At 46.0% G+C, this 11165-nt stretch overlaps 1 protein-coding gene across 14 annotated transcripts in view; it reads left to right on the forward strand.

The window, feature by feature from the left end:
• Window positions 1-11165, forward strand: part of NEU2 (neuraminidase 2) — a 132715-nt gene extending 121550 nt beyond the window's left edge. For 13 of the 14 annotated variants that reach the window (XM_075937395.1, XM_075937393.1, XM_075937397.1 and 10 more), the window contains one exon: window positions 3-3843. In XM_075937395.1, coding sequence (XP_075793510.1) covers window positions 3-941 — 939 coding nt within the window. In that variant the 3' untranslated portion in view covers window positions 942-3843. Of the gene's footprint in view, window positions 1-2; window positions 3844-8624 lie in introns of those variants that run through there. The other variant, XR_012906184.1, reaches the window with a different exon arrangement.

Below are 11165 nucleotides of genomic sequence, written 5' to 3' on the forward strand. Positions count from 1 at the left end.
AGTGGGAAAAAGTGAAGACCATTGTCAAGGCTCCACTGGGTGACCACCGCCCCATGAACCCATGTCCTGTGTATGATGAAGTCACTGGAAATGTCGTTCTGGTCTTTATAGCTGTCGAGGGAAACATCTCTGAGCAACACCAGCTCGACAAGAAGGAAAACAAGGCCCGTCTGTGCCAGGTCACCAGCGCTGACAATGGAGTCTCCTGGAGCCCTGTGACAGATCTCACTGACACTGACACAGTGCCCAAGGCCTGGGCTACCTTTGCAGTGGGACCAGGCCACGGTTTACAGCTAAACAATGAGGTTAAGAGTCTAGTGATTCCAGCACATGCCTATTGGATACATGACAATAGTTCTCCGTCCCCCCACCCCTTCTGCTTTGTTAGTGATGACCATGGGAAGACCTGGAAAAGGGGAAACTTTCTGTCAGAGAAGAAAGCTGGGGAATGCCAGGTGGTTGAATTGAGGAGCCAAGGAAAGTCAGTGCTGTACTGCAACGCTAGAAGCAAAGAGAGAGCCAGAGTCCAGGCTGTGAGCTACAACGAGGGGAGGGATTTTCCCAGTGACCAACAGTGTAAAATTCAGAATCTGGTAGAACCTCCAGAGGGCTGTCACGGGAGTGTTATTGGCTTCCCAAGACCCGCTGGTGTGCAGTCAGAGCAGGACATGTGGGTCCTCTATTCTCACCCCATACACCGCAGCGAGCGGAAAGATTTAGGCGTGTACCTCAACAAGGAACCCTTAAATCCAGAAAGCTGGACAGAACCCACTGTCATCTGCAAGGGCTTCTGTGCTTATTCGGATCTGCAGTACATGGGGCCAGGCCCTGATGGCTCACCCCTGTTCTGCTGCCTCTTTGAGTTTGGCACCAAATCCGACTATGAGAAGATCCTCTTCTTTATGTTCACTCTGAAACAAGTCTTTCCATATGACTGCTGAGCCTCAGAGGACAGGCCCGTGCAGTGTCCATGTTAGAACCACCTGAGCTGACACATCACTGCCCCGTCTCACCTGTCAGCAAATGGCTTTTATCCCCTGCCCTTGTCCTGGCCCATAAGCCATATTCAAAGGGTTGTTTTCTTTGGCAAGCTTTCTCCTCTGCCCTTCCCACCGTGCTGCCCCCTTCAGCACCAAATAGCAAAAGTGAATGTGAGTTTCATGGCACGCCTGTCAGATCCACCAGGGCAATCACTCTGTGGCAAATGTGATGCCCATCGCCTTCACTGCAATACTCACTGGGACGGGCCCCTGTGGGGAGAGACAGTGCTGAAGTGGGCGTCATTGGTGTCCCCCATGCCTTGCAATGATGTCATGTTTGCCCCTGAGAACCACATTGCCCCTGATCCTTCTCTTGCCCCGTCTGTGCTGAAATCCTTCCCATGGCCATCAGCCCTTTTTGTTCTGAAAACTGCCCCTCCCTGCTCTGTCTGCTTCCAGGGATCCAGGATGCTGCGTTCAGGTTGCTCTTTCTCATGCTGTAACCTCTGCCCTGGTTTCCTACCCATGTCTGGATCACAGGGAAGGGATCCCGAGAGGTCATCTAGTGTAGTCCTCTGTACTCCTGGCAGAACTTAGTATTATGTAGACCGTCCCTGACAGGTGTTTGTCTAACCTGCAGTAGAAATTCCAAGTGCTCAACCACCTTGACAAGAAGTTTTTCCTAATGTCCAACCCAAACTGCTCTTGCAGTTTCATCGGTTCTTCCCTATCTCTGGAGATTAAGGACAATCATTTATGTACCTGAGGACAGTCTTCTCTTTTCCAGACTCAGCAACCCCAGTTCTTTCAGTCTTCACTTATAGCTCATGTTTACTGGAACTTGAATAATTTTTGTTGCTCTTCTCTGGACCTTCTTCAGTTTGGCCACATCATTCCTGAAATGTGGCACCCAGAACTGGGCACAAGACTCAAGCTGAAACAGAATAGAGTAGAAGTATTACTTCTTTTGTCTTCTGTAAAATGTTCCTGGATCCAGCTCTGGATTATTCTCCTAGAAATCAAGACCCTCCGTGGAGTTACTCCAGTCTAGCTAAGTCTAACTAGTATCTGCCACCTGGTTACTCAGACTCCTGTAATCTCAGTCTCCTCTCCCAGGCGGCTCTTTCTCTAGCACTTCCCCATGCAGCTGACTCCACTCTGCTAAAAAGCCTCAGTTCCTCCCTCTTCTGCAGTCTCACTGTCCAGCCTTATTCCATTAAAAACAGGATTTTAATTCAGTAGATCACATTCAGGGAGAAGAACCAGTCTTAAGGGGTGGGTGGGAGAGACTGTATCAAAATTACAGGGATAGGTCTGGTAAGAATGGTCACTAATGGGAACTTCAAGTTTATTATTTTGGGAGGCGAGATGTCTGAATGTCCTATTAACCCCAGGAATGGGCCATGAACCAGTCGGAATTGCAGTGTTTTCTGAGAATTCTATATAGCACCGTCTGGCGATTGCTGGTTAGTCTCTCGCAAGCCCAGGTGGCTAGACAGCATGCGTGTCATTACTACAAAGCATCGTCTGTGTGCGTGGCACCGAAAAAGAGGTGCAGTGTGCCAAACAGAAAACGGGTCCCTTCCCCAGTAGGGATCCACAAGGACATAGTGTAATTCAAACACAGGCATGACTGAGTTCTTGCCAGAAAGATTTATGGAGAAGATGGAGTTTTTTGAAGGAAGCAGCATGGCCAAAGGAGAATTAGGTGTTTAGCGGTGTCGTCTAGTCTAACCCCTGAAGGAGTGAGAGGTTCTTGCAGAAATGTGGGGTGGTGTGAAGGGGAGTATAAAGCAGTTCGGAGGTAAAGGGCGTGACCAGAAATGAACCAACAGTACACACAATGGAAGGGAGCGGGAGCTCAGGGTAGAGATGGAGGCTGGATTAGAAGTATGGAAAGATAGGAGAGTTTCACCCAGTTCTCTGGACAGGATTCTGTCTCTGGAGAAAGATGCAACCCAAGCTATTTGCTGTGTAAGAGATGGGGGAAGGGGGCAAGGCCAGTGTGCTTTACCATAAGGCTAGCCTGCTTGCTTGCCTATCTTTTCTTATGGGGTTTTAATTTTCTTATGGGTTTGAGTATTTTACTTTAATATGTGTATAGGGTGATATTAGAGTATGTTTTGGCTGTAACGCAAGGGGCCTACAGGCCACGTCCTGTATGTTGAGCTAAGGCTAAGTTAGCGTACAGATCTTTGGGACCTGTCACCTAGGTAGTGAGCTAAAGCGTAAGAGCCATATATGGCTGCTGCCTTTACATAGATAAACATGGTAAAGTATAACTGGTTCATCACTTAGAACCAGGTAGGACAGAAATAGCAGATGTGCAAATGAGCTACTGTCATGAATACGTACGTGGATGTCAGCAGTCATGGGTGCAACATTGGTGGATTCTACATTTGGACATGGAAGCAGGACTTGGTACGTTACCTTTATACCACGTAGCTCCAAAGATTCTGAGCTTTTAGGTATCTTTGTTCATTTTCCTTCTGTTTATTAGTCAGATTTTAATTTTCTTTATGTTGGTTCGTTCAGTTAAAACTCTTTTAGATGGAGGCATCTCTGGCTCGTCAATGTTCAGCATCTCCTGAGCTCTGCACTCCCTCCTGCTCAGGGACTGAGGAACCGGGACCTGAACTCCTGGCATGCCAGGGGTGAGGCTGCTCCTTTGTTCCTTTCCCCCAAGGACGGGTGTGAGTACAGCCATCGAAAGCTTTCTAGTCTGTGATATCACATGTGTGGCTAGAACAGTGTTATTGCCTTTGTAAGCCATTAATTTGCCCTTAGGTTGCTGTTTGATTATTATTTCATTTATCTCAATAAAAGTGTTGAAGGCTGCATTTGTCTCAGTGTGAGTGTCCCTGTCAAACACCCCAAGGGTCCCTGTGCAAACTCTGTGTAGCCTCATTCTGGGACAAGAACCTTATTATCGTCTGATCAGATAAATTGATGAGCCTTTAATCCACATTATCCAAATTAATCATATTAACCTGCTAAAATCAGGCAAAGAGGAACATTTATTTATTTTACTAGAAGATTTACTCAGTGTTGCTCAGGTCCTTAATTTAACTTTTGGTTTCCTTCATTAAAATCCTTGCTGTGGGGATGAGGGGTTCAGTATTCAGGCTTTCCTGAGGAGAGGGGAGCCAGGATGCTGTGGTTAGGTAGGCCTCTCTCATTGCATCAGTTTGGGACCCGCTGAGAAGCACCTCTCTATAGCTGCTGCAGCTCCAGCAGGCACAGCCAGGGGAGGGGTGCATATCTCTTGGCTGGGGCAAGTCCAGGTTCATCTGCCCCCAGCACACCCCAGTCAGAATGAGGAATGCAGCAAACCGTGCACTTTCCCCTCACTCCTTAATGAAGGAGAACAGCCTGCAATTTTCCCTGTACAAGTGTGGCACGAGCTGCAGCCTCCCCACTCCCACCAGTGTCCCTGAGGGGTGCCTGGAGCTGAGGCAGTCTGAGAGTAGAAAAGAAACTTTTAGCAAAAGGGAGGGAAGTAACATGGCATTAATTTAGGCAACACCACAAAGTTCACAAACCAAAACCATGAGTACTCAATACTTTCTTTGCCTCTGTATTCACGGACAAGGTGAGCTCCCAGACTAATGCGCTAAGTGACACAAGATGGGATGAAGATGGACAGTCCTTGGTGGGTAAAGAACAGGTTAGGAACTATTTAGAAAAGCTAAACGTACACAAATCCATGGGTCCGGACTTAATGCATCCGAGGGTACTGAGGGAGTTGGCAAATGTCATTGAGGAGCCTTTGGCCATTATCTTTGAAAAGTCATGGAGATCAGGAGAAATCCCGGATGATTGGAAATAGGCAAATGTAGCGCCCATCTTCAAAAAAGGGAAGAAGAACAATCCAGGGAACTATAGGCCGGTCAGTCTTACCTCGGTTCCTGGAAAAATCATGGAAGGGATCCTTAAAGAATCCATGTTGAGGCACTTGGAAGAGAGGAAAGTGATTAGGAATAGTCAGCATGGATTCACAAAGGGAAAGTCGTGCCTGACCAATCTGATTAGCTTCTATGATGAGGTAAGTGGCTCTGTGGACATGGGGAAGTCAGTGGATGTGATATACCTTGACTTTAGCAAGGCTTTTGATACGGTCTCCCACAATATTCTTGCGAAGTGATTTCAGCTCCCTAATAATATCTATTTAGTTCCATTTCTTGAATAGTCTGTGTGTGTCTGCGGGGAGGGGGCGGAGGAAATAGGTGAAACCCAACCAAGTAGGGAAAGCCAGATAGCCTCCTGACCAAAATAACATTCCTTCAGCCCCATCTCTCATAGAGCTGTAAAGTTGAGCCCCTGCATTAGTAAGATTCTTTCTGCTAACCGTGAGCCTGTGAACCGTCATTTGGAACAAGCACAGTCCTGAATTCTGCATTCCCACAACATGTCAAACATTGGGAGCCATCTTTAAGCTATGCCAGCATTTCATACAAACATAGCTGGAGTGGGGTCACAAATTATGTTGGCTCCCATGAGCAAAATACCACACCATCTGCTGAATATCTAATACAGCTAAGCAAAACAGGAACAAATTGTCTTTTCATGGACCCAGGGTCTCTCCCGATTTCCAGCTAGCTGTGAGAGACACGTTCTTCAGATCCTGCTTACACTAGCTTGGCTGTTGGGCTTTGTGTGTGTTGGTGGGTGGTGTAATATGCAGGATGTCAGATTAGCTGATCTGTGGTGCTTTCTAGCCTTAACTCTATGGCTGTTGCACCCTAGAACCTCTTTTATATCAGGGGGAATAACATTCCTCTAGCAGGGAAAAAAAGACTCCAAATGTGATTGTCCAGCTTGGCGATGTGTCCCAGTTCTTTGGCTGTGGCAACATTTTCTCCAGTCAATTATAATGAAATATGGCTGCAGCTGTGGCTGTCCAAAATGATCCTCAATGCACCACAGTTTGTTCTTTTGTTCAGTAGCGAGATTTCAAAGCAGACATCAGGTAGAAAATATTCTCAGTGCCTGCTTATCAATTAACCAGAAACCTACGTGAGCTTTCAGGCTGCATGTGTGATACCCTGAATCATCCAATCTCTACCTTTTTTAGCTGCCTGAATAATCAGATCAAAGGACAAGCTTCAATCTCACTCTTATATTTATGTTGTGGATGATACACTTTTATAGAGGCTTGATAAGCTTATCCCAAAATTGTTTTGTGGGTCCAGGATCTCCCACTATTTGGAAGGCAGAATATAAATCCCTGATATTGATTCTCATGTTGCTAAGGCAGCATGAACTAAAGCACAAAGCAAAAAAGACTAACAAGTTTCTTCAGTAAGAACGACCTCTGACCGCAAAGTTCTAGTAAACCAAATATCCCATGTTGGTCTCAAACACTGGAGATGGTATTTCTCAAAGTAAACAGTGAAATCAGCTTGCAGAATCGGACCAGACTCATGCACAGAGGATGAATTTAGTGGTTACTGTGTTAGTCTGAGAGTCAGGGAAAGAACATGGCTTTTTTTCTGTAGCCATATTGGAAGGCTTAACGCCCAAGTCCTCCCTTTGCAGCCAGATTGTAAAAGCAACAGCCATTAGCTATAAAGCAGGGAGTCACAGGCTCAAATTCCATCTAAATTCCATTACAATAGTGTCACACAGGCTGCAAAGAAGACCCTGTCCTAATGGCACCTACTATCACCAGACTATCTGTCTGCTTTTTAATGGTTTCTGTCTGCTGTATAATTAATTTTGCTAGGTGTAAATCTACTAAGGTACTGGGGTCTGACTGATTAGATAATTTTGTTGCAGTATTTTATGATTGGTTAGTAAAATTTTAATAAAATAATTGGTGACAGTATGGCTAAGCAGGACTCAAGTTTCACTATATAAATGGGTCAAATAAGGAGACCAGCAAAAGAGGAAGAAAGTAAAAGAAGGAACAAAAAGAATAATAAGAAGGAAAGACCTGGAAGAACTGCAAGACACAGCCTAAGTTCAGAACTGCCAAGAATCCTCTGCATCATCTACAAGTTTGACACTTACCCCGAGTTTGAATAAAGACATTAACTGGTTGACCCATTACAAAGCCAGTTTCTCCTTCCTTTAGCATCTGTATTTTCACCTCAAAAGCCATTAACGGGACACAGTCAGCCCACTTAATTAGCCTCATTAACATGGGCCCAACAATTGAAAAGTACTATTTTTGCTTTTATGTATATCTTGGTTTCTTTTATTGCTACTCCAACTCATCTGATGAAGTGGGTTTTACCCACGAATGCTCATGATTCTAAAAATGTTTGTTAGCCTCTAAGGTCCTACAGGGCTATAAACTCAAGAGCTATTGCTTCAGTGGCCCAACATCTCATTTCAGGTGATATTTGTAGTCAGTTAAGCTATGCCTCGTAGTAAGGGTTGGGCAGGCCAGGCCCTTACTTTGTACCATTGTATTGGAGAGGAATTGGTCTCAGTTCAGTTTCTGTTGGACAAGTGTCAACATCAGAAAAGTTTTGTTATAGTTGGTGCCCTTGTTGGCAGACTCTGGAGAGAGGCGAAGGATTAAAAGGGTCAGGAGCCTGATCTACGAACTTATTGCTAAAGGGGCTCTCTCAAGGGAAGGCCTAAGCATTTGCAAGCTTTCACGGCTGTTCCCTCTTCACATGACAACGATAAAGCATCACAGAGGAAGTTGCTTTCATTTAATACTGAAAAAGGAACTTAGAATAACTCAGGAAACGTGACTATCCTTAATGCCTCTCTCGGAAACAGGAGAGTTTCTGAGAACGAGGCTGTGTTTGGCATGTGCTGTGCACACTAGCTAGATTTCTGATAGTCTGGGTTTGGCTTTGTTGTGAGATTTGCTCATTTGTTTTAGGAGTGTTCTTCCCATCTGAGTACTGAGCCTCAGAGGACAGGGTCATGCAGTGTCCATGTTAGAACCACCTAGCTGACACGTCACTGCCCAATGGCTTTTATCCCCTGCCCTTGTCCTGGCCCATAAGCCATATTCCAAGGGTTGTTTTTCTTTGGCAAGCTTTCTCCTCCGTCCTGATGACTCGCCCCTGTTCTCCTGTCTTTTTGAGTTTGGCAACAAATCAGAATATGAGAAGATCATCTTTTTTATGTTCACTCTGAAACAAGTTTTTCCATACGAGTATTGAGCCCCGTTCAGTGCCCATCTTGGAATCACCTTAGCTGACATGTCACTGCCCTGTCTCATCTGTCAGCAAATGGCTTTTTTCCCCTGACCTTTTCCTGCATAATAAGCCCTATTCAAAGGGTTGTTTTCTTTGGCAAGCTTTCTCCTCTGCCCCTTCCCACCGTGCTGCCTCCTTCAGCATCAAATAGCAAAAGTGAATGTGAGTTTCATGTCGCACCTGACAGACCCAGCAGAGCAATCACTGTGTGGCAGATGTGATGCCCATCGCCTTCACTGCAATACTTACTGGGTGGCCTGGGATGTGCCTCTGTGGGGAGAGACAGTGCTGAAGTGGGCATCATTGGTGTCCCCTATGCTTTGCAATGATGTCATGTTTGCCCCTGAAAAACACATTGCCCCTGATCCTTTCCTTGCCCCGTCTCTGCTGAAATCCTTCCCTGGGCCATCAGCCCTTTGTGTCCTGAAAACTGCTCCTACGTGCTCTGTCCACTTCTGAGGAGCTCGGCTGCTGTGGCCAGGTTGCTCTTTCTCATGCTGTTCTACGCCATCCTCAGCCCTCTGCCCTGGCTCCCTACCCATGTCTGGATCATAGAATCTTAGTACCTGATGAGACCCCAAGAGGGCATCTAGTCTGTCCCCTGCACTTATGGCAGGTATTGTGTAGACTGTCCCTGCCAGCTATTTGTCTAACCTGCAATAGAAATTCCAAGTGCTCAAGCACCCTGACAGGAAGTTTTTTCCTAATGTCCAACCCAAACTGCTCTTGCAGCTTCACTGCTTCTTCTCCTGTCTTTGGAGATTAAGGAGAACAATTTTTCTCACTTGTCCCTGTAACAATCTTTTATGAGTTTGAAAAGTTATAATGTCCCCTTTCAGTCCTGTCTTTTCCAGACTAAACAAACCCAGTTCTCTCCATCGTCACACATAGCTCATGTTTTCTAGAACTTAAATCATTTCTGTTGCTCTTCTCGGGACCTTCTTCAATTTGTCCACGTTTCCTGAACTGTGGCACCTAGAACTGGACACGAGACTCCAGCTGCTGTGGAGTAGATTAGAAGTATTATTTCTCCTGTCTTCCTTACAATACTATTGGATCCAGTTCAGGATTACTCAACTAGAAATCAAGCCCCTCCATGAACTCTCTCCAGTGTAGCTAATATCTATCACCCGGTTGCTCAGGGTCCTGCAATCTCAGCTTCCTCCTTAGGTGGCTTTTTCTCTCGCACTTCCCCATGCAGCTGATTCCTCACTTCCAAGAAAGTCTCAGTTCCTCCCTCTCTTGCAATCTCACTGTTCAGCCTACTTCTGTTCAGAAACGGGGGATCTTTCTTCAGTAGATCACATGCAGGGAGACCTGGTCTTAAGGCAGGGGGAGGGGGAGTTGGGAATTTGGCCTGCATCAGATCTATAGGGTTAGGCCCAGTAAGTGTGGTCACTAATGGGAACGTCAACTTTGCTACGTTGGGAGGGGAGATGTCTGAGTGTCCTATTAACCCAAGGAATGGGCCGTGAACCAATTGGAATTGCAGTGTTTTCTGAGAATTCTAAATAATACCGGCTGGAGATTGCTGGTTAGTCTCTGGCCAATTGTCCCACAATGACATAAGGTTCGTCTACACACCTACATTGTTTTGAAATAACTAGCGTTATTTCAAAATAACTTAGTCTGCATCTACACTGCAGGCAGCTATTTTGAAATAATATTGAAATACTGACAAGCTGGAGGACTGCTTATTCTGACTCCTGTAACCTTCATTGTACGAGGAGTAAGGGAAATCAGAGGCCAAGTGATCTATTTCAAAATAAGTGCTGTGTAGACCCTCCCAATTTTGAAATATGCTACGCAATTGCTGTAGCTCAATTTGCGTAGCTTATTTCAAGTTAAGTCCTGCTGTGTAGACACGCCCATAGTAGAATACAAACAGAAACATGAGTGTGTTTTTCCCAGAATGCTTTATGGAGTAGACGGATTGTCAGGAATTTTTTGAAGGAAGCAGCCCAACCTAAGGAGAGTAATAGGCTTAGAAGGGTCATCTAATCCAGTAATATTCAAACTTTTTCTCTCATGACTCAGTGGAAGAATATTGTTGATGCTCGCTAGTGTGGGCTTTGGTGTGAGGCTGAGGAGGAGAGCTTTGGGATGTGGGAGGGGGCTCCGTCTTTGTGGGGAACAGGCTTGAGGAAAGAGGCTCTTAACTTGAGTGGCTCCCAGTCACTGGTGCAGCAGGGTTGCTAAGGGAGCTTCCAGCTAGCAGCAGGTTTCCAGCCGATGGGACTATGGAGCTAGTGCTTGGGGCAGGGGCAGTGCACAGAGCATGCAGGGCCCCATGTGCTTTCCTTCTCTCCCCCCTCCCACCGAACAACTGAGCCTGATGCCAGCCACTTGTAGGGCACAGTGCAGTCTGTGGGGCCAGAGCTAGCAGGTACCTGCCTTAGCACCCTCACTGGTTACCTGATCCCCCTGCAGCAACAAGACCCTTTGCCTGCTGTTCCATGACTTGGTACTGAGTTGTGCCCCGTAGTTTGAAACTATTGATCTGGTCTACCCCCAGAAGAAGTGAGAGGTCTTTGCAGAAATGTGGGGTGGTGTGAACGGGAGTATAAAGTTCTTAGCAGGCAAAGGAAGTGACCAGAAATGAACCAAACGCAATGGAAGGGAGTGGGAACTCAGGGTAGAGATGGAGGCTGGGTCAGAACTATGGAAAGATAGGAAAGTTTGACCCAGTTCTCTGGATGGGACTCTGTCTCTGCAGAAAGCTGAGACTCAAGGTATTTGTTGTGTAACAGATGGGGGATTGGGGGACACGTGTGTTCACATGCCCAGTTCCAAAGTGTAGCCTAAGGGCGAGCCTGCTTTCTTGCCTATATACATTTATGGCTTTTGAATTTGCTTACTCATTTGATTTTTTGTTTTACTTTAATATGTTAATAGGTTTACATTAGAGTATGTTTTGGCTGTAACGCAAGGGCCCTACAGGCCACGTCCAGTATGTTGAGCTAAGGCTAAGTTAGCGTATCTTTGGGTATGTCTACACTACCCCCCTAGTTCGAACTGGGGG

The sequence above is a fragment of the Pelodiscus sinensis genome, chromosome 10 (assembly GCF_049634645.1).
Source record: "Pelodiscus sinensis isolate JC-2024 chromosome 10, ASM4963464v1, whole genome shotgun sequence".
NCBI lineage: Eukaryota > Metazoa > Chordata > Testudines > Trionychidae > Pelodiscus > Pelodiscus sinensis.